This window comes from Pelophylax lessonae, assembly GCF_965119305.1.
Source record: "Pelophylax lessonae genome assembly, chromosome: 3".
NCBI lineage: Eukaryota > Metazoa > Chordata > Amphibia > Anura > Ranidae > Pelophylax > Pelophylax lessonae.
This window is the reverse complement of record NC_138770.1, coordinates 505277880-505298310: the sequence shown is the minus strand read 5'-3', so window position 1 is coordinate 505298310 and position 20431 is coordinate 505277880. Positions and strand designations below refer to the sequence as shown.

The 20431-nt window shown below is 42.1% G+C and overlaps 1 protein-coding gene across 5 annotated transcripts in view; it reads left to right on the top strand.

Annotated features, from left to right (window-relative positions):
• Positions 1-19859, top strand: part of RASGRP3 (RAS guanyl releasing protein 3) — a 304603-nt gene extending 284744 nt beyond the window's left edge. For all 5 annotated transcript variants that reach the window (XM_082249448.1, XM_082249451.1, XM_082249449.1 and 2 more), the window contains 2 exons: positions 11353-11720; positions 19186-19859. In XM_082249448.1, coding sequence (XP_082105574.1) covers positions 11353-11720; positions 19186-19194 — 377 coding nt within the window. In that variant the 3' untranslated portion in view covers positions 19195-19859. The remainder of the gene's footprint in view (positions 1-11352; positions 11721-19185) is intronic.
• Positions 19860-20431: the final 572 nt, after the last annotated feature.

Below are 20431 nucleotides of genomic sequence, written 5' to 3'. Positions count from 1 at the left end.
ACTGGATCAAATTTACCTAAAAAAAAATTTAGTACCCATTTATATTATGTACTTTTATATTATATTATATTATATTATGTACACCTAGGAAAGAATCCAGGCCTTTTTTAAAGCAATCTAGTGAGCTAGCCAGAACCACCTCTGGAGGGAGTCTATTCCACATTTTCACAGCTCTTACGGGGAAGAAACCTTTCCGTATTTGGAGACTAAATCTGTTTTCCTCTAGACGTAAAGAGTGCCCCCTTGTCCTCTGTGTTGACCTTAAAGTGAACAACTCAACACCAAGCTCACTATATGGACCCCTTATGTATTTATACATGTTGATCATATCCCCCCCCCCTTATCTCCTCTTCTCAAGAGAGAATAAATTCAGTTCCTCTAATCTTTTCTCATGGCTGAGGTCCTCCATGCCTCTTATCAGTTTGGTTGCCCTTCTCTGCACTTTCTCCAGTTCCCCGATATCCTTTTTAAGAACTGGTGCCCAAAACTGAACTGCATATTCCAGACGAGGTCTTACTAATGATCTGTACAGGGGCAAAATGATATCTCTCTGTCTGGAGTCCATGCCTCTGTTAATACAAGAAAGGACTTTGCTTGCTTTGGAAACAGCAGCTTGGCATTGCATGCTATTATTAAGCTTATGATCTACCAGAACACCCAGATCCTTCTCCACTATGGATTCCCCCAGTTCTACTCCATCTAGTATGTATAATGCATGCTTATTCTTAGCCCCCAAGTGCATAACTTTACATTTATCAACATTAAACCTCATTTGCCACATAATTGCCCAATGAAACAGTGCATTGAGGTCAGATTGTAAGTTGGAGAAATCCTGTAAAGAAGTTATTCCACTGCAAAGCTTGGTGTCATCTGCAAAGACTGAAGTGCTACTTTTAATTCCAGACCCTATATCATTTATAAAGATATTAAAAAGTAAGGGTCCCAACACTGAACCTTGGGGTACACCACTGATAACTTTAGACCATTCAGAGTAAGAATCATTAACCACTACTCTCTAAATTATATATTTTAGCCAATTTTCTATCCAATTACAAACCGATCTTTCTAAGCCTGTAGACTTTACCTTACACATTAGCCGTGTGTGGGGAACTGTGTCAAACGCTTTTGCAAAATCCAAGTATACTACGTCCACAGCCACCCCTCTGTCAAAGGTTTTACTTACCCCCTTTATAAAACCAAATCCAGTTTGTTTGATAACTTCTGTCTTATATGAATCCATGCTGTCTGTTGCTTAAAATAGTTTTTTTCCAGCAAGAACTCATCTATATGGTCTTTTATTAAACTCTCCAATATCTTCCCGACTATAGAAGTTAAACTAACAGGTCTATAGTTACTTGGCAAAAAGACTTTGATCCCTTTTTAAATATAGGCACCACATTGGCCCTATGCCAATCCAGTGGTACTATTCCAGTCCATAACGAGTCCCTAAGAATTAGAAACAAAGGCTTAGAAATTACAGCGCTCAATTCTTTTAGGATGCGTGGGTGAATGCCATCTGGTCCAGGCGCTTTATCCACCCTTATTCCGTCTAAATATTTCTGGACCATATCACTTTTGAGCCATTGTGGATCATTTGGGGCTGTGTCAATACCGTCCTCATTATGGTCATGATCTCCCCCATGCTCCTTTGTATATACAGAGCTGAAGAAAGTATTTAATGAATGTGCCTTCTCTTTGTCCCCAGTCACCCACTCCTGATTATTTTGTAAAGGGCCTACATGCTCAGACCTAATCTTTTTACTGTTAATATATTTGAAGAATTTTTTGGGGTTTGTCCTACTATCTTTTGCAATCTGTCGTTCATTTTGAATTTTTGCGTCCCTGATTTCATTTTTACATATTCTGCTATATTCTTTGTAACAATTAAACAATGATAGTTTTCCCTCATTTTTATATTTTTTAAAAGATCTTTTCTTTTTATCTATAGCTTTTTTAACTTTTGCCATGAGCCACATAGGTTTTATTTTTAGCCTTTTAAACATATTACCCATGGGAATATACTTTGCAGTAAGTTTGCATAAAGTCTTTTTGAAAATTTCCCATTTCTGTTCTGTGCTCATCGATGCCAATATTCCCTCCCAGTCTAAATCCTGGAGAGCAGAACCTCATCCTTGGAAAATTTGCTCTCTTAAAGTTAAGTGTTTTTGTATTTCCTGTATGCATTTTTTGCTTACAGATATCATTAAATGAAATCATGTTATGGTCACTGCTACCCAGATGTTCTTTTATATGAACATTGCTAATAAGCTCTGCATGGTTTGAGATTACCAGGTCCAACAGAGCATCATTTCTAGTGGGGGCTTCAATAAACTGCACCATAAAATTGTCTTGTAATAGGTTTATACATGTTTGCCCTTTAACTGTTCCAGCAGTGCCATTACTCCAGTCAATGTCTGGGTAGTTAAAACCCCCCATTATTAACACTGTCCCAGCCCTTGCAGCCCTTTCTATCTGTGCCAGGAGCTGAGTCTCCACCTCCTCATTAATACTGGGAGGTCTATAACAAACTCCAATGATAATCTTTGTTTTACGCACACCCATGTGCATTTCAACACATACTGCTTCAGATTCAGCGCACTCTCCATCAACTAGGTCATCTTTCACACTCACTTTGAGATCACTTCTCACACAGAGACAACACCACCACCCCTCCGTTTTACCCTGTCTTTCCGAAAGAGAGCATAGCCAGGAATATTAATAGCCCAGTCATGTGAAGAATGAAGCCAAGATTCAGCAATACCAATTAGGTCATAGTTCTCCTCGTGCACCAGAGCTTCCAAATCACCTATTTTGTTTGGCCAACTTCTGGCATTGGTGAACAAATACTTTAAATCATTGTCCCATTTTGCATACTTATTTTGCATGTTTTTAATTTTGGTACAAATAGTACCATTTCCAATGGTTGTTTGTAACATGGGAACCTTCTTATCCTCTGCCATAACTCTCGCCCCATCTTTCCCCATTCCACCCACCAATAGGGGCTGACCCCTGTCTGACCTGTCTGCCCCATTATAATCTAATTCACCCTCCCCCCCTCAATCCTAGTTTAAAAACTCCTCCAGCCTTCCCATAAACCTCTCCCCCAGCACAGCAGACCCCCTTCCATTTAGGTGCAAACCATCTTTAGCATATAGCTTGCACCCCAATAAATACGTGTATGAAATATGTGTGCATATTTATATATGTTTATACAATGTGTATAAAGGGTGGTATTACAAAGTTCTTAACAATTATTGACAATTTTTTGACAGATCTCTGATCTGCCATCACCTCTTCCCGAGGAAGGATTGTCCTTACCAACAGAAACCTATGGGGCTAGGACCTCCTCCCCGTTACCTTTTATGTGATCTCCACTCTCTATCTCTGTGTGACAAGCAAGGCTCTGTGTGTCTCCCTCATACCCCACCCACCTACGTCACTGACCACAGTATTAACCCTCCAACGCCTTCCAGCTACACAGAGAGCGGCTAACCTTCTATTGGCTGATGGCCATGGGGTGGAGTCACCAACATTCATATCTGTCATTCATCATTTCCACAATCACCAAATATAATAATAACACAGATAAATATTATACTAATACATGAATGAGCATGACTGTCCTAAGCAACTTCTTTATCATGTCTGCAGTCTGACCAACTCCTGAGGTGAAGTGCTAATAGGAAGAGGTGGGGCCTAAAGAGGAAGGGGTGGGGATTTCAGATAAAGGGGTGGAAAAACTTTTGATGTGGCGCCCGATTTTAGTGTTGCCTAGGGCAGCACGAAACCAAAATACACCACTGGCTATAGTATATATTGTATAATGTGGCACATACTTTGTACCCTACATATTATTTTGTATGTGGTCTAGATCAGTGGTTCCCAACCATCAAGCTGCTGTCTCCATCCTGCCAGGAAAAAGGGGCAATGTAAAAATATAAATGGGTGATTGGATGTTAGAATAAAAATATATGATGGCAGATGATTGTACTTATTTTCTTGATTTTAAATATATGAAAGCAGCTGCTGTTGGCCTGACCTGCTAAAGCCAAGTGTAAATGAAATTTAATGGGAAAGGTGTCACTCGAAACCTCTCCCGCAGATCAGTGCTTGCTAAAATATATAAGTACTTTCAAATACAAAAGGTAACTACCTTAGACATAGGGATACTACTAGCATGTAGCTAACTTAAAATGATATATGACAAAAATGTGCCAAGTTTAGATATTCTAATATTGCACTAAAGCTTTAACAAAGCTATTCAAATATTTCAGCTGTTGGTTTTGACAGATAACAGGCTATACAGAGTACCAAGGGTAGTTCCTCCTAATGGTGAAAACAAACACAGGAAGCATGCTAACATAGTGAAATATTTATAATTTTATTTGAATGGTAAGATAACTCCACTCACCATGCATAAGTGAAAATGGCATAGAGAAAACTTCCATAATAGTGTTTGTCAGGATGTGTTTTGGGGAAATCTTCCCCTTTGTCAGCCTGTTTGCACATTGCCCACAGGTTGTTAATGTTTCCTCCTCTTGTCGAAAGAATTACATGCTGCTAGTCACCGGACCTATATGTCCATCTGGACTTTTATCTATTGTGAGTGCAACTATGGAATACTTTGAATAAATGTAAAAAAATTTTACCATGTTACTGCCCTTTCTGTGCTTTTGGAATTTTCTAATCCATGCAAACAAAAGCAGAATTGGAATAGTGTAAACATTTTATAACTCCAGCTAAAATGTATTTTTTTTTTTTATTACAATTTGTGTTCATATTGAGGAGATTTCCCCTATGAGGACAGAAAATGTTGAGAAATCTCTCCAATCGCATTTTTAGTAGAGAGTAGAAGTTAGGGCTTCTAAAAATGTTTTTTTTTTTAAATGTCTGTGCCTATTAACGCAGGAGACCATCACATGCCTTTCTTGCTTGGGCATTACAGGGACAACACATTAAGGAAAATCTCCCCTCTGAGATCACAGGAAAAAATATAAAATAGGCACATTTTAACTCTCTCCTACTTTTTCCAGAGCTAAAAAAAATTGTCTGGAGTTAATTTAAAAAGAGTAACTCCACTGATAGCGAGAGCAAAAAAAAAAAACTCCAATGTAAATTTAAGCAGCTTCCTAAATTTTGTTGGTGTTAAGAAATAGCTATTTGTTTCACCAGACTAATTGCCTACTGATACTGAATGGGAGGGTCTGTTTCATTATTATTCAGTTGATGCACTTTATGCATTCTAATGAGGAAAGCTGCACTGTCTACATCCCTTTTAACCAGTTCTGGACTGGAACGATTTGCCCCCTTAATGACCAGGCCATTTTTTGCGACTCGGCACTGCGTTACTTTAACAGAAAATTGCACAGTTGTGTGTTGCTGTACCCAAAAAAATTTATGTCCTTTTTTTCCCACAAATAGAGCTTTCTTTTGGTGCTTTTGATCACCTGTGCAAAAAAAGAGCGACAATTATGAAAAAAAAAAAAACAATATTTTTTACATTCTGCTATATAAAATTCCCCCAAAGAAAATGTAAAAATCTAATTTTTTCATTCTTTTAGGACAATTTGTCTTCTGCTACATATTTTTGGTAAAAAAAAAATCCCAATATGCATATTTTGATTGGTTTGCGCAAAAGTTATTGCGTCTAAGAAACTAGGGGAAAGATTTATATCATTTTTATTTATTTATTTGTTTTTTACTAGTAATGGTGGCAATCTGCGATTTTTAGCTGGACTGCGACATTGCGACAGACAGATCGGTTCCCTAACTGACATTTTTTACACTTTTGGGGGGACCAGTGACATTACTACAGTAATCAGTGCTAAAAATATTCACTGTTACTGTAATAATGACATTGGCAGGGAAGGTGTTAAACTAGTGGGTGATCAAGAGGTTAAATGTAAGACTAGGGGAGTGTTTTGAAATGCCCATAGAGACCTGTGATCCTATATAGAAGGATCACAGGCAGAGATGTCCCAAACTGTTCGCTGGCGGACAGTTCCCGGCAAACTTTGCATGTTCGCGTTTGCCTCGGCGGGCGAACCTATGCGATGTTCGGTCCGCCTCCTATACATCATCATTGAGCAAACATTGACCCTGTACCTCACAGTCAGCAGACACATTCCAGCCAATCAGCATACCCTCCCTCCCAGACCCTCCCACCTCCTATAAAAAAGCAAGGGCAGCATCCATCTTAGATTCATTCTGAAGCTGCAGAGTTAGTTAGAGCAGGGAGAGGGCTGCTGTTGCTGCTGAATTGATAGGGAAATCATTAGCTAGGCCAGTGTTCTGTGTCCACTCCTGCTGTAAGGACAGCATCCTGACAGCACCCCAAAAAGCCCTTTTTAGGGCTGGTATTTCAGTCTGCTTTTATTTATTTTTTTTCTATATATTTATCAGGCATTTTTGGAGGCAGGCATGACTTTTTTGGGATTAGTGTCGGGGGGGGGGGGTCTAAAAAGTGTACCTGTGAAGTTTCATCTCTGTAGCATGCCCAGAACCAGAAAAAAAAAGATCATATAGGTGTTAAAGGAGGGTCCCACCATCCCTGCTCTACAGAAAAAATTATCTTTTTTTCTGGTTCTGGACATGCTACAGAGCTGAAACTTCACAGGTACACTTTTTAGCCCCCCAAGACACTAAATCACACAAAAAAAGTTCTTAACAATTCTCATTTTTGATAGAGAGCCAATTATTGGAAAAATTAAAAAAAAAAAAAGAAATTCTTTGGATTTAGTGTCTGGGGGGGGGGTCTAAAAAGTGTACCTGTGAAGTTTCAGCTCTGTAGCATGCCCAGAACCAGAAAAAAAGATCATATAGGTGTAAAAGGAGGGTTCCCACCATCCCTGCTCTACTGAAAAATTATCTTTTTTTCTGGTTCTGGACATGCTACAGAGCTGAAACTTCACAGGTACACTTTTTAGACCCCCCAGACACTAAATCACATAAAAAAGTTTTTAAAAATTGTCATTTTTGATAGAGAGCCAATTATTGGAAAAATTAAAAAAAAAAAATAAAAAATAAATTCTTTGGATTTATTGTCTTGGGGGTCTAAAAAGTGTACCTGTGAAGTTTCAGCTCTGTAGCATGTCCAGAACCAGAAAAAAAAATTAGAATAAGGGTTAGGGCGAAGGTTAGGGTTATTTTTAGTGCTTAGGGTTAGAGAGTTAGGGTTAGAGGGGTAGGGTTACTAACTCTAACCCTAAGAATCTCACCGTAACCCTAACCCTATCCTCTAACCCTAAACCTAACCCTAACCCTCTAACCATAACCCTAACCCTCTAACCTTAACCCTAACCCTCTAAGCCTAGCCATAAAAATAACCCTAACCCTAAACCTAACCCTAGCCCTAACCCTAATCCTAACCCTCTAACCTTAAACTTAACCCCCTAGCACTAACCCTAGCCCTAACCCTAGCCCTAATTTGTAATTTTTTTTCTGGTTCCGGACATGCTACAGAGTTGAAACTTCACAGGTACACTTTTTAGACCCCCCACCCCCCCCCCCCAGACACTAAATCCAAAGAAATTTTTTATTTTTTTTTTATTTTTATTTTTTTTTATTTTTCCAATAATTGGCTCTCTATCAAAAATGACAATTTTTAAGAACTTTTTTTGTGTGATTTGGTGTCTGGGGGGTCTAAAAAGTGTACCTGTGAAGTTTCAGCTCTGTAGCATGTCCAGAACCAGAAAAAAAATTAGAATTAGGGTTAGGGCTAGGGTTAGGGCTAGGGTTAGGGTTATTTTTAGTGCTTAGGGTTAGAGGGTTAGGGTTAGAGGCGTAGGGGTAGGGTTACTAACTCTAACCCTAAGTATCTCATCATAACCCTAACCCTATCCCCTAAGACTCCATGTACACGGGACGCTGGAAATGGCCGTTTAGGAGCAGTTGGGCGTTTTTTTCAGAAGCCCCTGAACCCATCTACATTTTATCTTACCTGTCCATGTACACCAGGTCGTTTACAGTCATTTGCAGGCAGTTGCGTTCAGGGACTGTTTTTAGAACGCAATTATTTGCGTTTGAACGTGTGTTTCCCGGCGTTTCAAACGCACAAATGCGTCCGAACGTGTCTGAACGCGTCCGAACGCGTCCGAACGCGATGACCCGCGTTTAGCGTTTGCATTTTTCCATTTTAAAGGGGAATCATTTTTTTTACCTCTAGGAACGGTTCTAAACGCAAACGCCCGCAAACGCCGCTAAACGCCCGCTAAACGCGGGTACAAACGCGACCGAACGGTCGTTTCAAACGTCCTAAAAATTTCAGCATTCAAAGGGACTTTTAACAACGTCCCGTGTACATGGAGCCTTACACTAAACCTAACCCTAACCCTTAAAGCCCAGTTCCTGTCCCATTTTGGTCGGTTCTGGTCTGTTTGTGGATGTTTGCGGTGCGTTAAACGGGGAGTTTGGTCTGTCAGAGTTTGGTCTGTCACTGTGAAGCGGGCGTAACCCTTACACTACCTGATCGATACAACATCATACCTGATTGTATACACACACTGGATGTTTTAAAGCACGTTATTCCAAACAATTTAGGAATGTTAGGTGATTTATGCCCTTTATGGATTAAAACCCGACTCTGCGTCAACTATGTAATTTTCCATGGGAGTTTTGCCATGGATCCCCCTCCGGCATGCCACAGTCCAGGCGTTAGTCCCCTTGAAACAACTTTTCCATCACTATTGTGGCCAGAGAGAATCCCTGTGGGTTTTAAAATTCGCCTGCCTATTGAAGTCTATGGTGGTTCGCAATGTTCGCCGGTTCGCGAACATTTACGGAAGTTCGCGTTCGCCGTTCGCGAACATTAAATTTTATGTTCGCGACATCACTAATCACAGGTGCTCTGTGATTATTCCAGAGAGAAGAACGGTCAGCTGTGTTTACAATCGCAGGTGGCCAGCGGCAATTGCGGTGGCGTGCACTCGCCCCCTAGCGCCAGGCATGCGACCGAAGTAGTCCTACGTCGGTTCGTGCAGGAGGGGCTGCCCGCCGCATCAAAACTGTGGCGGGTGGTCCGGAACTGGTTACATTATTACCTGTAAGATTCTGGTACCTTTGGTACCCTTATTGCCCATTTTCCTTTTCATATTGCGTCCCACCTTTTTAGTTAGGTGGAACGCATATACCTTTAAGCCGGATGACATCATCGCTGAGCGCCGCTCTGAGCGGCTATTTCAATCGCCGGCTTTCTCTCTCACATTGTTCGTTCAATGTTACCGCATGCTCACAAGCCTTGTCTTATGCTGCCGGAGCCTCCAGCTATTCTCTTTACCTGGAACAGACCGGAACCTCGCTATTGATCCCGTATCTCGCTACCGGATCACTCCCTCACTACCGGACCCCTCTACTTACTAACCTTACTAGTGATAAGTACCCCACAGGGGATTCCTCCATAACTAACTTACACTATCTACCTCTGCACATTAAGGACTGTTACTATCTATGCATACTAATTCTATCATCTGCACTGTTACATAGATTGCTAGCTCTTGAGTCTACTACCATCTATCCTTGCACTGGGTTAGTCTATCCTGTATATGTCATCTGCTGTCCTCACCACCTGTTACCAATACCATACATGATTACTAACCTATCTGCATTCTACCTATTACCATCTACTACTCTCCTGAACATTACTATCAAGTGCTTATCATTTCTGTCACTGCTCACACCTGTCCCTTCAGCACATCACCTCCATACTGTCATATACATCCCATCACTCCAGGAACATCTTATTGAGTGTGTGTATATCTGTATGCTGAAGCAGACAGGCCCACAGTGATGAGTCTGGAGAGTTGGATCTGGTATTTCAGCACATCTCTACATGACTGCTGAGTGGAGATTCTGCAGCTGCAAATCCAGCTTACTATAAAAACGCAGGAGCGTTACATTACCCTGGGGAAGTATCTCATCAAAACTTACATTTCATTTGCAGGGGGTGCCTAAATTCTGACTTGTATCTTACAAACCTCTGGGAAAATCAGTGAGCCAATCACACAATCAGGAAATTTAATTTTTAGAGGCATTACCTACACCAATTGTGTACAGAATGTTTCCAGGGGGCCATATCTGAAAATACAACAGTATGCAGCACACATTCTTGGCACACCTTGGTACTGGAATGAATTAACCCCCATGCACATGCATAAGAATTATGTAATTTCCACTGGTCAATCAAGACAGCCATATACCCACCACCTTAAATGAGCCGATGAGAAGATGATGTCGAGGGTGGGTGAATATTTGTGAACCTTAGATCCACTTTAAGAAAAGTATTAATGGTAAAAAAATGGTAGGATATTAAGCAGATATTAGACCATATCAGCTCCCACACTCACTCATTAGACTCACACTGTGATAGGGAGAAACAAGTTTACGTCACTTGATCACTTTATATGGCATAATTATGGCACTTTATATGGCAAACTGTATTTAGGAACTTTTTTCATATGTGCTAATGATGAATATTGCTTCTGATGTAAGATATTCCAAAGTGACATTTGAAGTTGATACAATGGGTTTAATGCATCCCTTTGTTACAATGACATTTTAATGTATGCAATGTTTAGATGTAGTACTATCGATTGGCTAGTTGCTTGTACATCATGGCAATCTTTACACATTCCATGTTCCTGACACATATTGCCGCCAATCAAGTCAGAACTCATAATCTGAATACTTGTTCTGTACTCAGAAAGTAACCCCTTAGAGCACCTATGACACCTTTGAAGAAAAAAAAAATATATGTACCTAAAGGCTGGTTCAGATGACATCACAGGTGCTCTTCACCCTCTTTTTCCCCCAGTGGTGGGTAGAACTTAATGGAGAGAACAATGCCACGAAGAACATGATGCCGCTCTCTGCAGCATTTCTCCTCAGGGATCCTCAAACTACGGCCCTCCAGCTTTTGTGGAACTACACATCCCAAGAGGCATTGTAAAAGTCTGACATTCACAGATATGAATAGGCATGATGGGAATTGTAGTTCCTGAACAACTGGAGGGCCATAGTTTGAAGACCCCCTTGTGTAGATCATTCAATCCAGAAGAGGAGTGTCACTGTATCAGTGACCAGTTGAGGCTGCAAGGAAAATTTCAGCTACAACCTAAGGATCCACTTTTAAAGTACCTGCCCAAACTGGAGTTGGGCTTTAAAGTCATTAGATCAGCTTAGCAGCCAGGTATCTTCAAAAATAAGTTAATAATGGTAGCCTCTGTATTTGTATCAGCACAGGTAAATGTGTTGTTCAAGAATAATAAAAGTTGAAAAGTTTTCCACCAACAGGCAACAAAATTCCTAATATTAAAATACTGTGACATATTGAAAGTAATATACTTCTATTTCTTGTAGCACAAGATGACGTTTTTGACTTTCCTTCTCCTGGAAGAGAAAATCACGATCTAGATGGACGAGCAATAACTCTAGTCACTGGCTCTTCTAGGAAGATTTCAGTGCGATTACAACGTTCAACAACCAGCCAGGCAACACAAACAGATCCGGTGTGGTCTGAGTCTGGCTGGAGTGATCCTGGTCCTCATACATTTCCTAAGATGAAATCTAAATTCTGTGGCAAGTCGACAAAGAACAAGGGTTTTGCCAAATGGGAGAATGAAAAGCCAAACCCTCACCCCAACATGGACATTATGGAAGTACAGGGTCTGGAACAACTTCAAGATCACAATGGGACGGAAACCAGGAATGAACGTAGCAGTACAGAGGTAATACAAAATGTATTTAAAAATGTAAATATTCATGTCAACACTATTTAAAAAAAAATTAGTACATCTCATCATTACATGAACAGTCCCCATGTTTTTAGCTCATTACACATGCTGCAAGTAAATAAAAATAACTGATGTGCCAGAAATAAAGTGTGTTCCTACAACACAGCTCTGAATTCATAAGCACTTGGTGTCAGCCCTGTCAATTCGATTTCTATACACAAATAACACAGGGACACAGACACCCCCCCCCTTCCATTATCATAACTCTTCCTTTTGCACAGACACAAGAAGTTATCAGATCACAAGATTTCTGGCAAAATCAACATGTATTTTATGTAATTATCTAACAGCTGTAGCAAAACATTTTCATGAGCATGTTCTTTGTTGGGGTATTAAGTGAGCTTTAGTGCCTGTGAGGCGGTGTGGCTTCTGTATCATATGATCATTGTAATTAGCTTTCACAGAAATCACGATTGGGAGCTCATCCCGCTAACATACAGTATATGCTTTACGTAGTTGGCAAAAGAAATTATCAGCTCACAAGGTTTCTGCCAAAAATCAACAGGCATTTTTTTTAGCAATTATTAAACCAATATAAATATAAAAAACACACATATATATATTTAACAGGTATATTTAGTTGACCAGAAAGGAGAAAATAAGAGACATTCATTTTTAGGGTTTGAATACACCTTAACCAATTCAGCTCCGGAAGGTTTTACCCCCTTCCCAACCAGAGCACTTTTTGCAATTTGGCACTGTACTGCTTTAACTGATAATTGCGCAGATACGCAATACTGTACCCAAGGATCCAGGCTGCCCTGTGCAAGACCAACTGCACAGAGCAGGCAAGTACAACAGTTTTGTTATTTAAAAAAAAATGGAAAAAAAAAAAACAAGACTTTACAATCACTTTAAAAATATCAAAACAAACATATAAAATGAAATACGGGACAGAAATACCACTTGTGCAAATTGTGTATCTGCACATGGGCACACAGGGAGCAAGGGACCAATTTTAACTAGATGTGGATCAGATGGGTGCTGGGTCTCCTTCTGTCTGGTAGAATTGGTCACTGCTGATTATTTTCTTCTAGCAATTAATCAATACACGGTGAATATGTGCTTTTTTTCCCCTGTCTTGCACAGAAGCACACTGGTTTCTTTTTTGCTACTGCTAATATTATCAAGTCCATTTGTCACGTACCTGGGAGGAGTCAGAGTTGACGAGGTCGGCCTCTCTTATATCTCCGGCCCAGACCCCACTGAAGGTGAGACAGAGGGTGTCAAAGGCCAGGAGGGACACGAGTGCCTGCGGTTGTTGATGGATCAGGATAGGCTGCTTGTCCGGATCCTGGAAACTGGAACATGCAATGCTGTATGGAACATGTGCAGCAGATAGCCAGACAAGCACTCGGGTATTTCTGAGAGACGGAGTCAGAGTAGTAGGAAAGCCAGGGTCATCAACAGGCGGTGCAGCAGGGTACCAAATCGTAAGCAGAGCCAAAGTCAGGGACGGAGCCGGGTCAGGTTTAGCAGAGAAGCAGAAGCAGAATCCAAGTCCAAGTTCAGAACAAGCCAGGTCAGCAACAGGGAAGCATACAGGTATCATCAGGTCACAGGAAACAGCTGAAGATCAGTCAGCACAGGAAACAGGAATGAACTTCCTTTAAATAGCCTGTCTGGCACCACGCCCATTAGTCATTCTTCTGGGAATAGCCTGTGCACGGCCACGCCCCAGACGTCTCACAGGGATTCCCTGACATTGCCCCCCCCTTAAGGGCAGCCTCCGGATGCCCAACATAGACCGTTTATCCGGATGTTGTAGAAGGTAGGCTCGTAACAATCGAGGAGCATGGACGTTTGAAGCAGGCTCCCAGGAATTATCCTCAGGGCCATAGCCCTTCCACTTGATAAGAAGCTGTGTCCGACCACCCCTTCTTCTACAGTCCAGAATAGACTCCACCTCAAATTCTTCATTACCTTCGATCAAAAGGGGAGCAGGAACTTCAGATCCACGATCTGGAAAGGGGTTGGGAACTGCTGACTTCAGTAAAGAAACGTGGAACACGGGATGGATCTTCAGATTACCTGGTAAGATTAATTCGAATGCCACAGAATTAATCTTCTTCCTGATAGAAAATGGACCTAGGTATCTTGGGCCAAGCTTTTTTGAGGGACACTTTAATCTCAGGTTTGCTGTAGATAGCCAGACCTTATCCCCCGGTTTTAAATTCAAATTCCCTCTCCTTCTTCTATCAAAAAATTTTTTATTACCAGCCTGTGCCTTCAAAATGGTTTCCCGCAAAAGCTGACTGTTGGTAGTAAGAAAATTTAGTCTTTCTTGTACAGCTGGTACAGCAGATTCCATAGGTAACTCAGGTAGGAAGGAGGGGTGATATCCATAATTGGCGTAGAAAGGAGACTGCTTGGTGGCGGAATGAACGGAGTTATTATAAGCAAATTCCGCTAAAGGGAGGAGTAACACCCAGTCGTCTTGAGAAAAAGAAGAGAAGCACCTTAAATATTGTTCAAGAGTTTGGTTTGTCCTCTCGGTCTGTCCATTTGTTTGTGGGTGGTAGGCAGAAGACAAACAAAGTTCAATGTTTAATGCTTCACATAAAGCTTTCCAAAACTTGGAAGTGAACTGCACCCCACGATCAGAGACAATGCTGGCTGGAATGCCATGCAATCTCACCACTTCTTTGATAAACGTGGAGGCAGTTTCGGAGGCAGAGGGAGTTCCTTTCAGAGGTATAAAGTGTGCCATCTTGGAAAGACGATCAACTACGACAAAGATAGTTGTAAACCCTTCAGATGGAGGAAGTTCCACAATAAAGTCCATAGAGATCATACTCCATGGTTTTTCAGGTACAGGGAGGGATTCCAACAGGCCCCAGGTCTTGGCCCGATCAGACTTGTTTCTGAGACACACAGAGCAGGATCTGACATAGTTTTTACAGTCCTTTAACCAATCTGGCCACCAAAAGGAACGGGAGACCAAATCAGAGGTTTTATGGATACCAAAGTGTCCAGCCAGAAGATGATCATGACACTTCTTAAGAATGGTGACCCTCAGTTGTTCGGGAATAAAAATTTGTTCCTTGTGGAAATAAAGTCCATCCCTCTGCTGGAGATGCAAGTTCACAGGAGGTGGGGAGTTTGCAACTGTCCCCTTGATCTGTGACATCAAGTCTGTTTGCAAGAGTAGGAAATTCTTAGCTGGCAAGATGGTGTCAGGTTCAGGAGGTGGAGCTGGTTCAGGAAACATGCGAGAAAGGGCATCAGGTTTGCAATTCTTAGAGCCCGGACGAAAAGTTATATGGAACACAAATCGAGAGAAGAAAAGTGCCCATCTTGCCTGTCGAGGTCTTAATCGTTTCGCGGTTCTTAAATATTCTAAGTTCTTATGGTCTGTAAAAATAAGTATAGGGTGTGCAGCCCCCTCCAGTAGGTAGCGCCATTCCTCCAGGGCAGCCTTTATGGCTAACAGTTCACGATCTCCTACGTCATAGTTCCTCTCAGAGGAGCTTAATTTTCTGGAGAAAAAGGCAATAGGGTAGAGTAGGGACTTGGCTCCTTGTCGTTGGGATAGTATAGCCCCGACCGCATTTTCAGAGGCATCCACTTCAAGTACATAGGCTAAAGCGGGATCTGGGTGTTTTAAAATGGGAGCGGAAGTAAACAGAGTCTTTAAGAGTTCAAAGGCGGCTTGAGCCTCTGGAGTCCATTTGAATGGGGTAAACTGTTTGGTCAGCTGTGTGATGGGGGATATGATGCCAGAAAAGTTCTTTATAAACTTCCTGTAAAAATTAGCGAAGCCCACAAAGCGCTGTACTGCTTTCTTGTCCTCGGGGGCAGGCCATTCCAGTACGGCAGATACCTTTTGCGGGTCCATAGCAATGCCATCCGCAGAGATAATGAGTCCCAGAAATTGGATAACCTGTTTTTCGAACTCACATTTCTCCGCCTTTGCGTAAAGATGGTGTTGGCGAAGTCTGTCCAGTACCTTCTTTACATGGTTTCTGTGTAGGTCGAGAGAACTGGAAAATACAAGGATATCATCCAAGTATACGATGATAAACAAATCAAGATAGTCCCGAAATATATCATTAACAAGATGTTGGAATGTGGCTGGGGCATTACAAAGACCGAATGGCATGACCAGATATTCGAAATGCCCAAAGCGCGTTCGAAACGCGGTTTTCCATTCGTCTCCTTCACGAATTCTGACTAGGTTGTAGGCACCCCTCAAATCAAGTTTGGAGAACACCTGTGCCCCTCGTAACCTCTGGAAAAGTTCGGGAATTAGGGGAAGAGGATAACGATTCTTGACAGTTATCTTATTGAGATCGCGATAATCCACACAGGGCCTAAGGGTATGGTCCTTTTTCTCAACAAAGAATATGCCCGCTCCTGCGGGTGAAGTGGAGGGTCGGATGAATCCTTTTTCCAGGCTTTCATTAATATAGTTACGGAGAGTCTCTAATTCGAGCTCAGAGAGAGGGTAGATCCGGCCAAAAGGTATTTCAGCCCCTGGCAACAGTTCAATGGGGCAATCGTATGTACGATGAGGAGGAAGAGAATCAGCGCTCTTTTTATTGAAAACATCCAGGTATTCGTGGTAAACTGTGGGTACCAGTTTCAAGACTTCGGGGTCCGGGTGGATACCAAGGAGAGAGGTAGCAGTAAGAGACTCCTCAGGAACACAGTGTGCCCGGCAATAGGGAGAAGAGAAGGAAATCTCACCCGTGAGCCAATTGATGCTAGGGTTATGGGCCTTCAGCCAGGGTATACCAAGAATGACAGGAAACATGGGTGATGTTATAACGTCCAGGCAAAGGAATTCTTGATGACCAGAGGAGGAAGAGCAGAAAATTGGAGCCGTCTCTTGTGTCACTGGACCAGACTTGATACCAGAGCCATCAGCCAGGTGAACAACAAACCCTTGTTTCTTGGTACAGAGAGGTAGATTGTGTTGGGCTGCAAATGTCACATCCACAAAACAGCTACAGGCCCCAGAGTCTATAATAGCAGGAACAGAGATAGTCTTTTCAGGAAGTTTCAGATGGCAAAGCAAGGTGAGATGTGTTTGATCAGTCCTGGGTGGATGCATCATAGAAATCCAGTTAGAGGAGGTTCTGCAAGGCCTCACAGGACAAGTCTGAATGTGGTGACCGGCATCGCCACAGTAGAGGCAGAGATTGGAGCGATACCGTCGAAGACGTTCCGATGTGGACAGAGGGGATCTCTGGAAACTCTTTCGTGAAGGGTAGTGAGGTACCTCTGGGGGGTTAACGGTAATGAGAGGAGTATCAGCCCCAAACTCCGGGCGGACCAAAGGAGCCTTGTTAGTTCTTTCGGCTTGCCTCTCACGTAGCCTCCGGTCAATCTGGATGACAAGGTTCACCAGGTCTTCTAAGGCCGTTGGTACCCCCACCCTGGCAAGTTCATCCTTTAGGGCATCAGACAAGCCAAGACGGAACTGATGATGGAGGGCCGAATGGTTCCACAGAGTATCGGCACTCCATACACGGAAATCTGTCACATAATCCTCCACAGGCCTTAGGCCTTGCTTTAACTTGCTAAGCTTTGATTCAGCAGTCCGATGACAAAAAGGATCTGCGTATAGCTGGGACATGGCAGAAAAAAAAGAGTCCATGGTTGTCAAGGCTGGATCGTGTTGTTCCCGAAGATGGAAAGCCCAGGATTGGGGCTCATCCTGAAGGAGCGAGATAATAAACCCCACCTTGGTATCTTGTGAAGAGAATGTTCGAGGCAACAGGGAAAAGTATAGTTCACAAGAATTACGAAAAGTCCGAAATTTTCTTCGATTTCCAGAAAAACGTTCAGGAATGGGAACTCGAGGTTCCGGGTGGAAATCCGCCGCACAGGATGTGCTGGGCTCCGTCAGAGAAGAGTCATTTTTGCGGGCCGATAATTGATCTTCGATGCAATCCAATTTTCCTTGCAGGCTTTGTACAATGTGGGATAGTGCAGAGATCGATCGGCAAACGTTCTCCAGTGGAGAGACCTCCCTTTCAGACTCCATAGTTGGCTGACTGATACTGTCACGTACCTGGGAGGAGTCAGAGTTGACGAGGTCGGCCTCTCTTATATCTCCGGCCCAGACCCCACTGAAGGTGAGACAGAGGGTGTCAAAGGCCAGGAGGGACACGAGTGCCTGCGGTTGTTGATGGATCAGGATAGGCTGCTTGTCCGGATCCTGGAAACTGGAACATGCAATGCTGTATGTAACATGTGCAGCAGATAGCCAGACAAGCACTCGGGTATTTCTGAGAGACGGAGTCAGAGTAGTAGGAAAGCCAGGGTCATCAACAGGCGGTGCAGCAGGGTACCAAATCGTAAGCAGAGCCAAAGTCAGGGACGGAGCCGGGTCAGGTTTAGCAGAGAAGCAGAAGCAGAATCCAAGTCCAAGTTCAGAACAAGCCAGGTCAGCAACAGGGAAGCATACAGGTATCATCAGGTCACAGGAAACAGCTGAAGATCAGTCAGCACAGGAAACAGGAATGAACTTCCTTTAAATAGCCTGTCTGGCACCACGCCCATTAGTCATTCTTCTGGGAATAGCCTGTGCACGGCCACGCCCCAGACGTCTCACAGGGATTCCCTGACACCATTACTAGGCAAAATTATTTTTGTTTGTTTTGGATAGCGTGGGGAGAGTCTACTCTGTTGTTATTGTTATCTGTATCTCCATTTGGGAGATTCACCAGTGATGACTATTGTCACCAAAAATCAAAGTGTGTAAGTGTGTGTGTCCAAAATTCTACGGTTTTCCCCAGAACAAAAGGTGAGGGGAATATTCCAATGGGGCCACTGTTCTGGGGACAACTCTCTTAGGGCTCGTTCACACTTGTGACTGGCAGTCTCTTAGGGCTCGTTCACACTTGCGACTGGCAGTAAAAAAAGGCAATTGAGCTATGGTTTTACAACCCCCCTCCTCTACAGACCACAGTAGCTGGAAGTGGTTGTACACATGCTGGCATGATTTATTTTGGCTCTTCGGCTGCAGCAAAGATTACCACCCCTGTCACATTCAGCAGGCAGTATTGCCCCCAACTGCAACCCATTCAATGCGTATTAAGAAGACCCATTCCACAGCAAATTACTTTCCAAGAGGATGGCAAGGATTACCGCAAATGTAAATGAGCCTTACAAGGTGAAATTTCCTTCACTTTAGGAGATTTCCTCTTTCTGTTGTATCTCTGGAACAGAAAATTAAGAGAAATTTCCCCAATGGTATATAAAGTACAAAAAAAAAATGGCAAGGAGTTTATCTCTTCATTACGCTATCCAAAGCTAAAAACAAAAGTTTTGGCAATACATACATGTCAAGTCTTCTGAGTCATTACGTTGACTGAATTATTCCACAAAGATATGCATAGATGGTTTCCTGCATTACTTTTCTAACACTAATGATTCCATCTGTTTGTAGGACAGCTGATTCTTTGATTTTCTGAAATAAGGAGCAAGCCAGAAGCAGTATAACACTGAAAACCTTAAACGATCAGTGGATGTTAGAAAATGCCATTGTACTGATGAAGAGCTATCCAGGCTACAGATCCTAGATGTCTGTCAGAATGTACTGTACGTCCTTTGTACACTGAAACTTCTTCTACAGCATGGGACATATGGAAGGAAGACACAACAAATCGAGTACAAATTCTTCACACTGAGAGGTCTCTATCAGTCACTACATTCCTACATAAGTTTTGTATATAGATACGTGATCTTATTTGTTTATTGTTGATCTTGTATAAAGATATTATTACTATTTATTTAAAAAAGAGCGAACAGAGAACAGAAACGTATTTAATCATCAGAATTCTAAATTCTTTATCATCCCCCAAAAATATCATGTACTATGGTGTTATGACACAAACACTTGAGATACTCATTTCCAAGCGAATTTAGAGGACATGAGCAGCAATATTGGCTTTTTACGAAGCCAGCTAGAACACGGAAGAAAACATGCCTCCTTTAGGCTCTCTTATAACAGTTGCAAGGAGTGAACTGGTAAGGCACAGATGTGGACAAAGCCCTCTTTCCTCCTTAACTTACTTTCAGAAGTGGACCTGCATAAATCAGAAACACAGAATCAGTGTTCATAGTATCAATAATACAGTATACTGTTTTATTGATGTCCTTAGCCCATATAAACAATAATTCCACTGATTTTACAACAGTTTTGCAATTAAATATAAATAGCTATGAACGAGTACAAGCATCTGCAGATGGAACCATCAAGACTACCTACATTTGTGCTCCAATTTTCCACCTAATTATGATTTCTCTTCTATGTCAGATGTGTCCATAAAGACTGGAAAAAAAGGAACAGAGGGTGCATCACCCTAGCGCATTACCTTTGCAACAATTAATTATAAAAAAAAATATGGGTATATATTCACAAACAATGACATGAATCAGGCATAACAAAGTTCAAGAAGTGCTCAGACCAGCCTTGTCTGGTAACTCCCAAATGTGAGATGAATATCAAAAAGAGCTCTGAGGAAGAAGGGGCTCCTCTCGAAACACGTCAGTTCTTTTGGATAGTCATCTCGCATTTGGACAGCACACCAGGCTGGTCGGAGCACTTCTTGGACTGTGTTATGCTCGATTCATGTTGTTGTTTATGAGTATATACCCATTCTTTTTAACTTCAAATTGTTGCAAAGGTAATT